The sequence below is a fragment of the Equus quagga genome, chromosome 3 (genome assembly GCF_021613505.1).
Source record: "Equus quagga isolate Etosha38 chromosome 3, UCLA_HA_Equagga_1.0, whole genome shotgun sequence".
NCBI classification, from domain to species: domain Eukaryota; kingdom Metazoa; phylum Chordata; class Mammalia; order Perissodactyla; family Equidae; genus Equus; species Equus quagga.
The window spans coordinates 86123604-86140196 of NC_060269.1; the positions used below are offsets into that span (position 1 = coordinate 86123604).

The window sequence follows — 16593 nt, forward strand, 5'->3', positions numbered from 1 at the left end:
TGGCTGAGAAAACTGCTGTAAGGGGCATCGTTGGCATGCCCAGGAGCTGTGTTAAATTACAGCTCTCACCCCCCCACCTCTCAGTCTTGATCCAAGAACTCCACGCTGCTTCCATCTCGGCCCTGGGTATTAGTTGTCTACAGGCCTCACCATCTGACTGCCCAGTTGTGCTGGTGTCCGTGTTGTGCGAGGCTATGTATCTTTCCTCTGCTGCCATTGCCTACTCCAAGTGAATGCCTTGCCAAAGTGCTCCTAAAAAGCCCCACTAGTCTAAAGGAGATGCCTCAATGCTTGGAGCAATGGTGGGTAACAGTTTCCGTTCTGCCCTCAGGGATCAAAGTGAGCCAGCTCAAAGCCCTGAGGCAGGATCGTGGGGAGTGGCACCCACATTACATAAATCAAAAGCAAAGGAAGAAACCATAAAGGAAAAGATTAACCAATTTTGCTATAGAAAAATGAATAAAAATTAATAAATGAACTTGACTGATTTTAAAGATCCTTTCCAAATCTAAGATTTGATGATTCTTTGATATATTTGATTCTTTTATATATTTGATATAAATAGTAAACATACTTATATTGCCTAATAAACAGTAATGGTTTACTGTTCCCAAGGCCTCAATCTCATCAGAAACTTTTGTTTATAAAGATGCATTAGGACAAAAAAAAAAAAGTTCTATGAGTTCCTAAAAGACAATTTTTATGGCCAGATTATTCTATTACAATGATATACACCTAAGTGTTCAGATGGGCAAAGGAAGGCTCGTGGAGAGGAGAGACGTGATGATTCTGAGTGCCTGAAAACACCGTCAGACACTCAGCAGCAGCCTACTGAGCGCATGCCGTCTGCAGGAGATGTGGCAATAAAGCCCAGGGAAGGAACTCAGTTTACTCTCAATAACGCCGTTATTCAAGCCCATCTAACTCCAGAGCCCACGCACTTTGCACAATACCAAGTTGCCTGTGTAAAAAGATATACCACAGATACAAGAAGATCCTTTCTTTGAAAATATTCTTAGTTCTCGAGTCATAAAATACGGCTGGTTCCAAGAATATTGTGACATAAGACAAGGCTCATTTTCAGCAATGTTCTCATCATTAGCGATTTCCTGCCCATTCATGGGTCCAGTGTGTATACAGATGAATATATATGAATGAATATAGCATCATGGTGAAGAGCACAGACTCTAAAGCCAGGCTGTCTTTGTTTTAACTCCAGCTTTGCCGCTTGTGACCTTGTGCAAAATGCATAACCTCTTTGTGCCTTAGTCCCTCCCTCAATAAAATGGAGGATAACAATAATACCTCCCTGAGAGAGTTTTGTGAGGATTAAATGAATAGCAATAAAGGACATTATTGGAATAATTGGTAAAATTTGAATATGGACTTTATACTAGAAAATATTGTCATATCTATGTTAAATTTCTTGAGAATGAGAATGGTAACAGTACTGTGGCTACATAAGAGAATTCCTTGTTCTCATACTAAAATGCTAAAGTAGTTAGGGCTGAAGAGTCATGATGCCATGGTGTGTGCAATCACTCTTCAATGGTTTGGCAAACAAGTATGTATATTTATGAAGAGAGGCACACAGAAATAGACAGAAAGAGATGACATAAACATGGCAAATATTAGCCATTGGTGAATCCAGGTGAAAGGTATAATAAGGGTGCTCATGTTCTAGTCTTCCAACTTTTCTGAAGGCTTGGTATTTTTCGAAACAAAAAGTTAGGAGACAATGAATTGGTGCATGTAAAGCCTTACAACTGTTAGCTCTCAGACTAAGATCACTCTGAGGACAGAGTTCTTCATCTTCATTAGCCCAAGGTCTGACATTGTCCATCTCCAAAGTAGATGCTCAGTACATCTTATAAATGAATAAATAAAAAAAGTTTGAATTTTTGTCTTCTTACTCCTTCTCAGTATCTACTTTCCTTCACTACTCCCATTTGAAATTTACTTTTAGCTCTATATTAAAGTATAAATTGCAGTTAAGGCTTTGCATAGCAGCCCTCTTTGGTGTGTGTGAGTGTGCGTGTGTGTGCATGGTGTGTGTGTAAGAGTTTTATACCCTATCCCACTCCCTACCTCACCTAAAACCAAACCAAATGGGGTAGAGTTGCCAGGTATAACACAGGACATTCAATTAAATTTGAATTTCAAATAATGAATCATTTATTGAGTATAAATATGTCCCAAATATTTCACAGAAGCCAAATATTGCATGGAGCATACTTGTACAAAACAATTATTCATTGTTTACCTGAAATTCAAATTTAACTAGGCATCTTCTATTTTTATTTGTTAAATCTGGCAACTCTAAAAAAACCTTTTATTCTCCTGACGTATATGGCTGACCCGCCCACAAGCATATCAAAATCTTAGTTATATTGGTTTACTCATGAAAAAATGCTTATAGTTCTTCTGAATTTTAAACCATAGTAGAAATAAGCTTTTATCCCTTAGCTGAATCATCCCCCACTGGTCTCGCCTTTTTTCCATTTTGAATCTCTCATTTTTCTTCGTAATTATAAAAGATTTGAAAGATTGCAATTTTATTTGTGATAAAACCCATAGATAGAATATACATACAGGTCACATAAAAATACATAAGGATGACAAATCTAATATACAGTGTTGGATAGGCCGTGTGATTAAAGAACTACACACTTATTGTATACAGTGTCATTAATGTCAATGACTCTCTTCTTAGAAGCACTTCTTGCACAAAGAGTATGTTTTAGCAGTTAGTAATAGTACAAACATGTTAAAAATACTATTTATAGAACTATGACCTCAAAACATTCAGTCGAATTCAATTTCATGGACTGGTTTACCACTCACTTGATAAATGGCCCTGATTTACAATGACCTTTCAATAACACACCAGGGAGAAGCAACGAGAAGCCCGTTACTTGCAGAAGAAATTACAGAAAATCACTTTGGAACAGTAGCACCATTCCACATTATAATATGCACATTTGTTATATTGCACCTTCCTGAGTTGAACTTTGAAAACAATAGCCACATGAAACACTAGAATGAATGAATTCATCCCAGGCTGGGCCTTCATTGGTGGTAGTAATCTTGACCATCATAGCCGTCATAGCTACGCCCCTTATAGTAGCTGTACTCATCCTCATAGGCTCGGTAATTGTCCCCACGAGGTTCCCCATTCTCATTTTCATAGACTTCGTATCCATTGTCGTACTCATTGGTGCCTGTTTGTTCATACTCCCCCTCATACGCAGCGGTGGTCCTGTAGACCTCCTGTGGTGGAGTTGTAGGTGCAAACCCTCCATTTGGAGAGGTGGTTGTCTTAGAGCCAGCATTGTCCTGCTCTGCAGGCACTGCGGTTCCTTCTGCATTGGCTTCTTCTTCACCTTCCTCTTCTCCGTTGTCTCCACCACTGCTGCCATGGCCATTTTCTGCCTCCGTGCTGTTGGAGCTGGTGCCGTTGATGCCTTGCCCATTTTCATCCACTTCTGCTTCATTTTCTTCATTTTCGTCTTCTTCCTCTTCCTCTTCTTCTTCATCACTTTCCTCTTCTTTTGTACCTTTGTTTCCTTTGTCCCCAGCCTGTATGGAAAAGTTTGAAAGAATCCAAATTTAGGCATGAAAAATGTAAAACTTAAGGCCACTGTTTCATCCAACACAGGCTGTACTGACAGCTTTGTTCTAGACGTGATTTTGAATTGAAGCCTATTTAACTTACTAAAGAATTGGTTGGGGTTTTAAAAATTCAGAATTAGTACCTTTGTCAGTGGGTTTTGATGGGGGAAAATGTACCCAATAAATAAGCCTTCTCTGTGGGAGATGCTTCCTATAGCTTTGCCACTCACTCTCTCTGTCTTGGTCCTCTTCCCTGAAATGCAATGGCCCCTCTGAAGATCTTTTATCCACTGCTAAGATGCTCGTCCTTAGTATTTTGTTGTAATGCAGAAAGTCAGTGTACTAACATGGGAAGAGAATTTGCCTGAGAAAATATCTTTCCTTGTTTGTAAACAGGGAAATTATATCTGCTCTCACTTTTTCAATGAGTGAATGAAGATAATATAAAATACTTTGTCTATGGTGTCGGGATAACCTTAGACTTCAGTAAAGAAATGAAATCAGACTAAACATTTTGGAGGAATTATTACCTTCTTTGGAAGCTGGATCGCAGCTGGACCTATATTTCCCGTTCCAGGGGTGGGCTCCTCTCCATAGCCAGGTGTGATCGTAGACAGGGTGGTGTTCTCAGCGTCCGATTCTTCATCTTCGTTTCCTTCAGAATCTTCATTCTCTCCATTGTTTTCTTCTTCATTTGAAGTCTCCTGGTAAAAATAGCCAGAACCAGATAAGTTATTTTAGATGGAAGATAACTCAAGATTTGTTGGAGTCATGAACCATTATTGGGAAGACATTTGTATCCCTCAGCCAGCTCATCACCCAGTGTTGGCAATTATGCTTCCTTGTATGCCCTTCTCACTTCTAAAAACTCAACTCAAAGTCGTCTCATCCTATTCACTTTGCTATCTCGTGTTTTAGATATTTCCACATTCTATCTAATCAATTCAAAAATATTTGTGTAATAATTTCCACATATGTGATTGTGTGGTATCACACCATAACATGGCTCAGGCTCTTAAAGTCTTATTAATAACTACTACAACATGGCAGAAGTTAATTCTTATATTTGCTAACAAGTAAGCTGAGGACTTTATACTTATTTTTTAAATTTCTTATAGCAGCTCTGTAAGTGGGATTATTGCTCTCACTCTTCAGAAAAGGAAAGTGAGCTCAGAAAAGCTAAATAACTTGCTTAAGATCTTATAGTAAGTGATGAAGCTGTATCTTTCTAACTAGAAAAACTCAGCCCTTTCTAACATACCATGAATTTTTTTTTTTTTTTTGGTGAGGAAGATTGGCCCTGAGCTAACATCTGTGCCAGTCTTCATCTATTTTATATGGGACGCCACCACAGCATGATTTGATAAGCAATGTGTAGGTCCGCACCCGGATCCGAACCCATGAACCCCAGGCCACTGAAGCGGAGCACACGAACTTAACCACTAGGCTACCAGGCTGAGGCCCCCCCATGAAGTTTTTGATGATGATTAAGAGTCATAGGAATCATCCACACTACACCTAGGATTTTTTTGCAGAAATGCATTTTTTATAGAAAACTTTCTCTTCAAATTGATTGCAAGTTTTATTTAGTACCAAATGTAAGTGAATATATTTCATGTGCTTTCAAATTTAAAGAAAAAAGACATAATAGTTCAAAATCCATCTGCCAATATGTAAGTCAGTTCTCTGCCATTCAAAAGATTTCAGGTATTTGACGCACAATCCATTTTTCTGTGCAATGAAGAAACTTAACACTCCAAGAAATCCTTAGGGGTATATTATGTTACTGTTTAAAAAATTAACACTTCTGAAATGATGCTAATTATAATCTTTAACATTTTATTCTTTTGCCTTTGCCAACTCCATGTTGTTAGGCAATTGTTTGTTAATTGAGTTAATATCCCAATTTAAATAATAGCTAATATTAAAAGCCAGGATTTCAAACATATAGAACTTATTTACTTTAAATGAATACTGGAAAATTGAATTCATTTCAATATAATTTTAAAAAGATGTGACGTTAGCATAATTTTAACTAGGCATCCTATATTTTAAGACTTCAAAACAAACAAAACCCAGATTTAGCTTGCCTTATCACTAAAGCAAAGTGACTACAGAAGAATATGTTTGTTTCATCAAATTTGTAAATTCACTATTTCAATGAACTCTTGGGACTAGCAGAGTCTGTCCAAAATGGTCTCCAAGCTAATTGTGTCAAATATCCCACAAATACCATACTGTTTATTTATTTTTTCATGTTTATGCTTTAGTCCAGCAGCCTAAACCTTTCAGAGGTAGAAAGAGCAAAGACCCTTGGAGTAGGAGAACACACAAGTTAGGTCCTGTACCCTAACGTCACAGGTGAGAAATCTGAGGTCTAATGGGATAAATGGCTCAGATGAGGTCAAATAGAGGACGGTTCATTAGTGGCCGGGTCATGACTAAAGGCCCAGACTCCCAACTCATAGACTTCTACATTGTCTCCTGAAACACCCTTTCTGTTCCTAGATACTTTATTTAAGGATATCTTGCTGGAATGAGTTAACAATGAAAATAGGTCAGTCTGTTGATGACTATTAGACCTCAAATATCTTATTGAATAGAAAAATTAGCAATAATTTGTGCTTAAAAATGTATTATTAGGGGCTGGCCCCGTGGCCGAGTGGTTAAGTTCGTGCACTCCGCTGCAGGCAGCCCAGTGTTTCGTTGGTTCGAATCCTGGGCGCGGACATTGCACCGCTCATCAAACCACGCTGAGGCAGCATCCCGCATGCCACAACTAGAAGGACCCACAACGAAGAATATACAACTATGTACCGGGGGCCTTTGGGGGGAAAAAGGAAAAAAATAAAATCTTTAAAAAAAAAAATGCGTTATTAACCTACTAGAATCTAGGCTAAAATGACTAAAAGAAACAAGTATTAGAGAGAATGTGGCACTCTCCTGTACCTATAGTGGGAGTTTGCACCAGGACATCTGCTTTGGGGAGTTGTTTGGTTGCATCTACTCAGCTTGAACATATTCACACCTTTGACTTAGAAATTTCACTTCTAGGTAAAATGGCCTCCAAAAAAGAATGTATGTGTTCACGATAAGGAGTACTGCTGGAATGTTCGTAGCAGCACAATTTGTAATAGCCCAAACTCGGAAACTACCCAAATGAGAATGAACAATTTACAACTACAGAACAATATGGATCAATCTCTGAAGTTGGGGGTGGAAGAGGCCACATACAAAAGAGTATATTCTCTATGATTTAATGTATATAATACATAAAAAGATGCAAAAGCAATCTATCTTTTAGGAGTCAAAATAGCAGTTGCCCTTGGTGGAGCTTAATGAATGAGTGGAATGGAGCACAAAGCATGTGCTGCTTTTCCACATGGGTGCTGGTTACACTTGTGTGTTCGGTTTTTGAAATTTCAATGATCTATATACTTATGATAATTGTGTTATGTATATCATATTCCAATAAAAGTTTTTTAAAAGTGAAGCTAAATAGTTCAGGAGCGAGAAAAAAATGTATAATTACCAAATAAAAAATACGTCTAAGCACCTTCTCATGTGAATACAGTTCCTGGGGACTCTGCAATGAACCTGAATTGCCAGTGAAATTTTAGGGAAGAAATGAGGAAAAAAAAGAGGTTCTAAAATCTCTTCAATATGGAAGACTCCCAGTTTTATTTATCTACTTTTCCATGATCACTTTTAATGGATGATCTTTGGAGCATTTATTCTTCTGAAGTTTCATAACCAAACCGCCAAATATTGACTGGCCACCATGTATGTGTAAGACTCTGTGCTAGGCAGTGTGAGGACATGCAAAAGAGGGTGCAGCACACTTCCTCCCCAAAGCAGGGATGGCAACTTCACTGTCTAGTCCCCTGGGTCATGGGGAGTTGGCAGATAAGTTTTGGGAGGACCATATATGTTCAGAGATTGTTGGCAAAATGGTGGGTGTGTGATTTCACTAGAGTCCTATAGGAATCCTAATCTTCCTCCATCCCCAACCAGCATCACAACAAATGAAGACTCATTGCAAAAGTTACCCATTCTAATTGGGAAATCTAGCTGGCAAGGCAATTTTACAATCACTGTACAGCAAATAGCTGTAATGAAATGGATTATCCTAGCTTACTTGTTATGTAAAATTATTATGTGAAACTCCAGGCAAAATTTTGTGAGATTTGGTAGGTGGCATTTTTCCTGGTACTGGCTTAACGTTCCTGTAAGGCCTTCCTTTAAGCTGTTAGGGTAAATTATGGTACTGGAAATGTTACTTTTATGGTTAAAAAAATCAAACTAATGATTTGTCGCTTTTAAAGTTCCCACACCATTTTGTTTTCAAGATAGCAGATGTTTACCCATGATCCATTTTTGACTGTCATTGCCCCATTCGTAAATAGCACCTAAGAATACCTGAATTTAGAAAGTTCCCAAACCAGTGGATAGCTATAATTGACTATCCAGGAAAATGTACCTAATTAGTACGTTTTCTTGGGCAAGAGTGTCAGTTACAAACATGTTAGCACAATTTCCAAGAGGTATAAATGAATTTTAGCCATGAATGACACTAATTTGTAGTACTACATAGGATGATATTTATACACCTTGAGTATTTACATTTCTTTAAGAACACGAATTTTACTATTAGACAAAAAGACATATGAAATTCCTATTTTTAAAAAAAACCCTACTTTGTGGGTCAATAAGGGCAGATGATAAGGATACAAGATTAGCTTTCACATACTACCTACTTAGTAAACTGAGTTTTTTAAGTTCAGTCCTTAAAACAAGTATTGCACTGAGTTTAGGATTGTTACGTATTTGTCTTTTACCATCGTGTTCTATCCACCTAAATATAAATAATACTTCTTTTTCTTTTTATCCGAATTCACATGTCTTCTACTTAAAATGGAGACACTTTTGTTTTTGTGTACCACTTACAGGTAACTTTAACCCCAAACTGCAACAGTATTTTAAACAAGTCATTTTAGTTGATTCTAATTTAAATAACATTTCACTCGTCCAAAATAGAAGACCGTGGGCAGTTGGTAAACTGGCAATAGCTATGTGCTGAGTCCAGACTACAGAAGACTGGTTTCCTATTTGTTTTTTGTGCTGCCTGGTTTGTCATGAAAAAGCCTGCAGAAATTTCCTTACCTCTTCTTCCTCCTCCTCTTCTGAGCTATCACCATCTCCATTTTCTTCAGAGGAATCACTACTGGTCTGAAAAAAAAATATGAATTCATACACATATGAATATATATATATATATGTACACCTATATGCATATAATGTATACATGCATATAAGTGTACATATATACATGTCCGTATACATATATACAGACATATATACATGTTTGTGTATACGCGCATATATACACGTATATATATGTACACATATATTCAACACCAAAGAAAATTTCCTTCTGACTGAAATAAGATAAAATACACACAAATATTTACTCAAACTAATTAGTATTACCATCTTGATTGATTGATTTATGTACTTAGAAAAATTCTCATGCAAATGTGAGAAAGATATGAGGAGATTGGGCATACATAAAAGGAGATTAGAGAGAAACAGGAATTTTACGATAATCCGGATATGAAGTGACATACTCCATTTTCAACCCTCAAAGCATAGATGACATGTTGAAACATTTTGTATGTAAAAATCAGAGCAACGAATCACAGAATTGCTTAACTTTGAGAGCACGAGAAGATTCTCTGGTCCAATTTATTTTACAGAGAAGGAACCTGAAGCCCAGAACAGTTGTGACTTTAAGCAATTCAAGGCAAATCTTGGGCTAAGACATAGATCACGCTGTTTTATTTTCTTTATAAAATATAAATGAAATGATGATTAGGCTTACTATAAAATGTAAGTTGTTACTGGATGATTCTCTTAAATAATCAGCTCTCCTGGTGAATTTAAATTAGAATTTGACTTGAAATTAAATTTGTGTATAATTTTTAGTATCTTTCAATCTAGATAAAGCTAATCCCTAAGATAAGGTTTTATATATATATATATAAAGTAAAAATTAGATAGGATAAAACAATTCATTTACTCATTTAGGAGATTTACAGAGTACCATCGCTCTAAAGTTCTCAATATTGGATGAGAATGAATTAAACCAAGGAATCTGTATATAAAAATATAATTATAGGTTAATGAGCTTTGCTGCTTTTTTAAAGGAAATGTCACTCTGAACATCTGTTATCAGAGCCTCGAAGACAGTAGAGGAGATTCCTCATCTTTCTCCCAATGGTAACCCAAATTGAATTTTCCTTCTTTTTCTGCAACCACTCATAATGGCACCAGGTATACAAATGGATACCCAACTTAAGATTCTGTCATTTTCTGCTCTGCAAATTTTGGTTTTGATTCTGATGACCCAGTTAAGTACCTGGGGTCTTAGAAAACATAGCTGCAGGGGAACCTCGGGATTAGAGATCAGATACGAGGAAACACTCATGCCCCAGTCCTGCTCAGGGCTGTCCCTGTTGGGCTCATTCTTCAGGTGCCCACACCATGCACTGAAGAAAAGGGAATGCTTGTCCCCTTGAGCCAAGAATAACCTTGGGTGGAAAAGAGAATAATTAGACCTGCTTTTCCACTGCCATGACCTTCATGGTTGAGTCTTCCCTATTCAGCTCAGAGGGTGAATAAACCATCATATTATATTTGAACTATTTCTATTTGTTAGTTAAATTATATATAGAGGAAAGCATATTTATGCAGCATATTTTGTCTCAGTGGGAGTGTTTTAGTCATTTTACAAGCCTCCTCACCTCTAGCCTTCTTCCTGCCCCAACCACATTACTCTTCAATTAGTATCTGCAGTGAGAACAACTTTAAAACTGCATGAAATGCCTTGAAGCCTTGGCATTTTCTTATTTCTTTTCTGTCATTTATGCCTTATTACTAATTTGTCACTAAGTCTTATTGATTCTTCCGGGAGCCTTTCATATAGATATAGATATTTTTACCATTATTCCTTCCAACTTCTATCACTCCATTTATTCAACCCCAAAATATACATTCCAGGCATTGTACTGGGAGTGAGGGTTGTAGTAAGAAATGAAACTGGAAATATTGGCAGTTTCCCCATGTCAAGCATTGTGATAGCTGAGATGAGTCTAATAAAAGGAATATAAAATAAAGTTCCTGCCTTCTAAGAGTTCACACACTAATCAAGTATCATTTGAATCATAAAAAAGCAATTTCCTCAATTAGAAATGCTGAAGGTGTTAAGCTGATTTATACTTCGATTTCTATAGCCAAGTACATAAATAAGCTGTGGTAGACTATTGATGGTTTTGCAATCAATTTAACACATTTAGTGCAAGTTGGTATTTTAGAAATGATTATACATAAACACAGACTTGTTTGAACACACTATGAATTTCAAAGCCAATATGCCTTTTTGGGTGGCAATGTGGGCACTAAACACTTAACAGACTTAAGAGAATAAATAATAATTAAGAGCCATGGAAAATGTATTAGTAGACATGAAAGGGGGAAAATCTTGGAAATCAAACTTTGTAGAGTAAGAGGAGAGATCATAAATACTAGGTCAGACTGCTGGATCAGGAGATATATTTTGTTGGATCCTATTTTAAAACAACTCTCTTGCAAATTCTATATTGGTTGAGATGGACCTATCTGCATATAATTTGAGGAAATTTTATGTATTAAAGATATATGAACTTTGAGTCTACCAGTGATGAAAAATATAATCTCTCCTAATATCTTTTCACTATGGACATTTAAAATGGACCACACATATGTATCTACAAAAATTTCTAGATAGGAATATCTGTAAGTACCTTGTATTTTAGAAAAGTCGAGGAGCTACTCAAGACTTAAAGTGATTATCATTTCCATTTAGTTTAAGAAAGAAAACAAAGTGAAGTTTCAAATGAGCACTGTTTATCTATGGGCCTGAGGTGAACCAAAGAATGGAAGACAATTCTGAAAACCCACAACTCTTGTATCATTTGTGCTCATATTTCTGTGGCTGCACACATTTCCCATAATGATTATGGTGCTAGAAATACTTTAAGATTACCATTTCCTATCATTGTATGAGTTGGAAATGGGTTAGCCCAACATATGGTAGGATGGTATGCCAAGCCACTGTGCTGAGGCATCGTTTTCAGCATCCTGACTGTTTTTAGTGTCTCAGGAGTCCTGGGTCAAATGGTGCATAATTGGTGCTCTGAACCCAAACTGTGTAGTAATAAAAATAGCACAGATCTAGTTTGTTGTATATTTAAAATCAACACCACACCCTCCAGTTTTCAAAGGCCCTCTTCACAGGTAACCCAGTAAAAAGAGAAACTCTTATTTTTAGTGTTTAGTTATTTTCCTTTTTGTTTACAAATTTTAAGGACGTTTTGCTTTTCTCACAAGCTTTTTAGTTCACCTCATGAATTTCTCTCTTTCCTCTGTGGTTCTTGAGCCACACTTCCATTACAACTATGCTCTAACATATTGCTGTAGTGACCCACACAGGTCAAGTTTCAGAAAACCTTCAGCAATTACCATTGATTATCAAGAATATTTTTTCTAGTGGTCTTTGCTGTGTATAAAGTCAATTTCCTTTCCTACCAATTAAAGGATTCAAAATTATTGGATGTAAAACAGCTGTATGACAGCACTGAATCAACCATAACATGACTATTAGTGGCCTTAGCACTGACTCAATTGTCAACAACTGATAAAATTGTCTACTTTTGTCGGAGTTAGTGAAAATACCTGAACTCAATGTGCCAAGGTGTTTGCTTTTATTATATCATTCTTGACCAGGCCCAAATGAGTTTACTGTGTGTGTGTGTACCTGCTTTAAAAGATAAATTAGGAATAAATTTTATTTTATTAGAGTAAAAACAAACATTTTGTAGTAAGTGGTCTTTCTGGCTGAATTTCAGTGAGAGTTGAATTGAGGTGTTTTGTAGTTAAATTTTATTCCCTTTAAGTTGTAGTAGATGAGAAGGAAAATTAATTTTTCTACTTACCTGAACTGGAAATCGTTTTAGAGGAGGATAAAAGTAGGCATGCTTGTAAAGAGAATATCGTGGCCTGTACTTATAGACCTGCATAAACAAAATAAATGGTATATCCATGTTTAATGTGGAATAAATCCAGAGTAAGTACAGTCAGGCCAAGGAAATGTACTAAAATTAATTACCCCATTTTCTTCAGAATCCTCTAATTTGGCTCTTCGATGCAAATTTTTCATCTGTTTGAAAGAACGTTTAGTTATCATATATTCTCTCTCTTACAGAAAAAGAAAATAGAAAGAACTACAGGTTTTTAATAAAGAACTTACTGAGAGAGCACAGGCCATTCCCAAAATGCTGAGCAAAATGAAAGCAGTCTTCATTTTGGTGATTGTTTCTGGAATTAAAGAAGTGGTAAAGTTAAGAAATATTAAAACTGAGTGTAATTTTCTTGCTCATATTAGATTAAGTATTTAATTTGTTTATATCTCTATTCAATTATAGTTTTGACTAATTAAGCCCAAATTTCTACTTTTGCTTTAAAATTCTTCCATTTAAGTGCTAGAAGACTGACTTTACCCATTTGTTTGATAATCTGGAGCTCCATATTTGGCTTTAACCTATCTGCTGTGACCTGTCATTGGAAGCCCATTTCATTACTGCAAGGAGCTTGCATGCTTAGCATCCTTCACACTTGGGCAACGAGGCCTCCTAATATCATTGACATATGAATATCGGCTGAGTTGAATTGTTAGTGTAATTATGTGGCCTGTTTGCTTTGTTTGTAACTAAAAATTAAGCAAAATTGATTACATTTAACGATTGCTTTTACACCAATGACCCTACAGGCAATTTTCAGCTTCTACATAGATTTTGAACTAAAAAATCACTTGCAAAATGGAGACTAAGAGCCATTTTCCTATGAATATCTTGGAACAGTTAGTGCTTTTTTGTGTGTGTGAAATGATCCATAATATGTGAAATACTCTTCTCCTAGCATGTGGCACTGAACGGCCATGTCTAAGGGTAATTCTGTGAGAGGAGTTCATCAGAGTTTCACCTGGGGTTATCAGGAGCAAATTTCCTCAAATTAGGTCATTCTCCAGCTCCACTGAAGTTTTCCATCACTGGTGTGGGAGACTTTCATGGAATGGATCAGGGGCTCTCAGTGTCAGGGCAATAGGCATGAAGGACACTTCAATTCTATAGGAGAATTGAAGATGCAACTCTCAGAGTGCAAATAGTTCCCGAACAGTCCTGGGGTTTGCAGCCATGCGAAGATCTCAGTTCCACATAGACTTCTCATAACTAAAAGGAGGGAGATTGAAATCCTATCCTATTTTAATTTTATTCTATTTGATAAAATTCCATTTTAATAGAGGTTAAACAAACTTAGCTGAAAACTTGACAGCCACCTACTTGCACTGACATACATGGTTAACTGAGAGTGCTTTCTCGTGCAGAGTGACAGCTTCGGTAACATTCTAGAAGCAGTGTGTAATGGTGGTGGCAATTTCCCCATACACACACTTGGGAAAGTAATATATTAAATGTATAAAACCCATGTCGTATACTGTACCCTGAAGGTTGATTCTGCATTTTGTCATCATTAGCCAAGATTTCCTGCATCCTTATTGAGTATCTGACACTAAAATAAGTATTACACAGAGTAAGACTTGAGGACTGGAGAAGCTGTCCTGGGTCCTAAGTCACACACTATGTGTGGCAGAGTGGGGCTTTTGATTTTGATGCCACACACTTCCTCACAGTCCTCTCTACTTTGGTAAAAGTTCTTGACGGCCACATGGGACAAAGCAGCTTTGCTCCTGAAGGGGACCCATCTGTTTAAGAAGTTCCATTGCTATTGAGGTGCTCAGAATAATACTTTGAACTCTGCTGCCCATGGTCAAGCTCATCAACTCAGGAGGAAGATAATTGCTCTGCAACCTTATGAAAGGAGTTGGAATATGTGAAGTATTTATAATATCTTTTTTTTTTTGAGGAAGATTAACCCTGAGCTAACTACTGCCAGTCCTCCTCATTTTGCTGAGGAAGACTGGCCCTGAGCTAACATCCATGCCCATCTTCCTCTGTGTTATATGTGGGATGCCTACCACAGCATGGCTTGCCAAGTGGTGCCATGTCCATACCCAGGATCCCAACCGGCGAACCCTGGGCCGCCGAGAAGCAGAATGTGAGAACTGAACCACTGTGCCACCGGGCCAGCCCCTATAATATCTTAAAGAGCTAAAAACTTAAATATATAGAACTGTAGAAAGAGTTCTGATTACATAAATTTCTCATAACAAACCATAAAAACAACTAGATGAAATCATAGCAGGGATAATATTAAAAGAACCAAGGGGTGCACGTAAGCAGCAATTGGCTGCCTGCATAAATGTCATTTTATTTACTTTGTGATTCACCAAAAGCAAAGACCTCTATAGTGACCACTGCTAACCCAGACAAGAAGTCAAACATTCTTAAAGGATAGCTTTGAGAATCTAATTGCAAGTTTTTCGGGGAAGAGTCTGATAAACTGCCAACATTATTTCTTTCTCTACTTCTACATATTTTCCTCTGTACTGATTTTAAAGCTATAGGATATGAACACTTTGAAACCGAATGTACAATGTACTGAAAAGATATTGTGTATAACTGAACTACAGATTAAGCATAATTTATGGAGAAGTCTGCTTACATCGAGGCAGATTTGCGAATGCAAAACAGTATTTCAATAGGTTATCTTGAATGCACCAGGATGAGGAAACAAATAGTTATCTATGAGGTGCAGAGACAGAAAATAGGAAGCATAATTTCCTAGTTTATGTGCAGAATATTAAGAACTTATTTACATGCACAGGTTAAGAAATAGCCTTTTAGAACGAATCTAAAATCTGAGATACTAGTTTAATGGTAAACAAGTATTAAATTTCAGAGCCATTCTATACAAGGCAATGATATCAACATTTAAATAAAAAATTCAAAGCCATGTTCAGAGATGTAAGACGTGGAGCGTTTGATTTTCAGGTAATGAAGCTGTCGTATTAGATCTTACCCGTGTGCAGTCCCGGAGGGAGGAGGCAGGCTCGCAGGAGTGAGGGACACAGATTGACTATTTCCTCTGCTCTCTCACTCACTCATTCACTTGCTCTTGCTGCCTATAAACTCTTCTTTGCCTTCCAACAGCCAATCACTGTCATGGCCAGGGTGATGTCAGACCGTGGATTCTCACCAGGAAAACCTCAAGCTTCAACGCTTTTTCAAGACACAGGCTCAGTTGAATAAACATGAAATGTGGTTCTAGTGCCAAGAGGTTTGCATTGTGGAACTTAATTGAAGGGTGAGATGTAGATGAATGGCTTGAGTTCTGAATATATATAATAATATACCGAATCCGAATTAAAATAAACAGCAAAGATTCAACCACTTAAAAATTTCATAATTATCCAAGTTTTCACTATGTCATCAGACACAATCCTACATTATTAGTTTAGTAAAAAAATATAAAGAAACTAAATAATAAAAGAAGAAAGCTGATGAACAATTAATATTTGAATATCAATTATTTTATATTTTTTCCTGAAATATGTGTCAGTAGCTCATAAATTAAAATTGATATAATTAAATGTCAGGATTTATAAGGCATATTTGCTAAAACATATTGCTGAGTATCAAAGTTAGAAGTTTTGAGCATCATGCTACTGAGAGGTAGGTTTCACTTTTCAATTTGTGAAATAAACCTCTTTAGAGTATCTATTAAATGTTTCCTTCCGGTTGTGTAGGTGATGTCACCTCATTTTATTTTCTTGGGTCACTGTATACCTCTTTTCTGTTCATTTTCATATTTAGTTTTTTCTCTATGTTATAGAAAAAAATGATTAGAGCTGGCAAGGGTGATCTGTTGTTATTGAAATGATTCACGAAAACCAAATCCACAAGGAATTGATTGACAAACTAAAGT

General features: G+C 36.7%; 1 protein-coding gene across 1 annotated transcript; it reads right to left on the reverse strand.

Annotated features, from left to right (window-relative positions):
* Nucleotides 1–2623: 2623 nt before the first annotated feature.
* IBSP (integrin binding sialoprotein) lies at nucleotides 2624–15752 on the reverse strand. The gene is made up of 7 exons (XM_046657180.1): nucleotides 15688–15752; nucleotides 12959–13026; nucleotides 12818–12868; nucleotides 12645–12722; nucleotides 8776–8841; nucleotides 4143–4316; nucleotides 2624–3579 (listed from the first exon to the last, which is right to left on the reverse strand). The coding sequence occupies exons 2-7, from the start codon at nucleotides 13010–13012 to the stop codon at nucleotides 3070–3072; spliced, it is 933 nt and encodes a 310-aa protein (XP_046513136.1). The 5' UTR covers nucleotides 13013–13026; nucleotides 15688–15752; the 3' UTR covers nucleotides 2624–3069.
* Nucleotides 15753–16593: the final 841 nt, after the last annotated feature.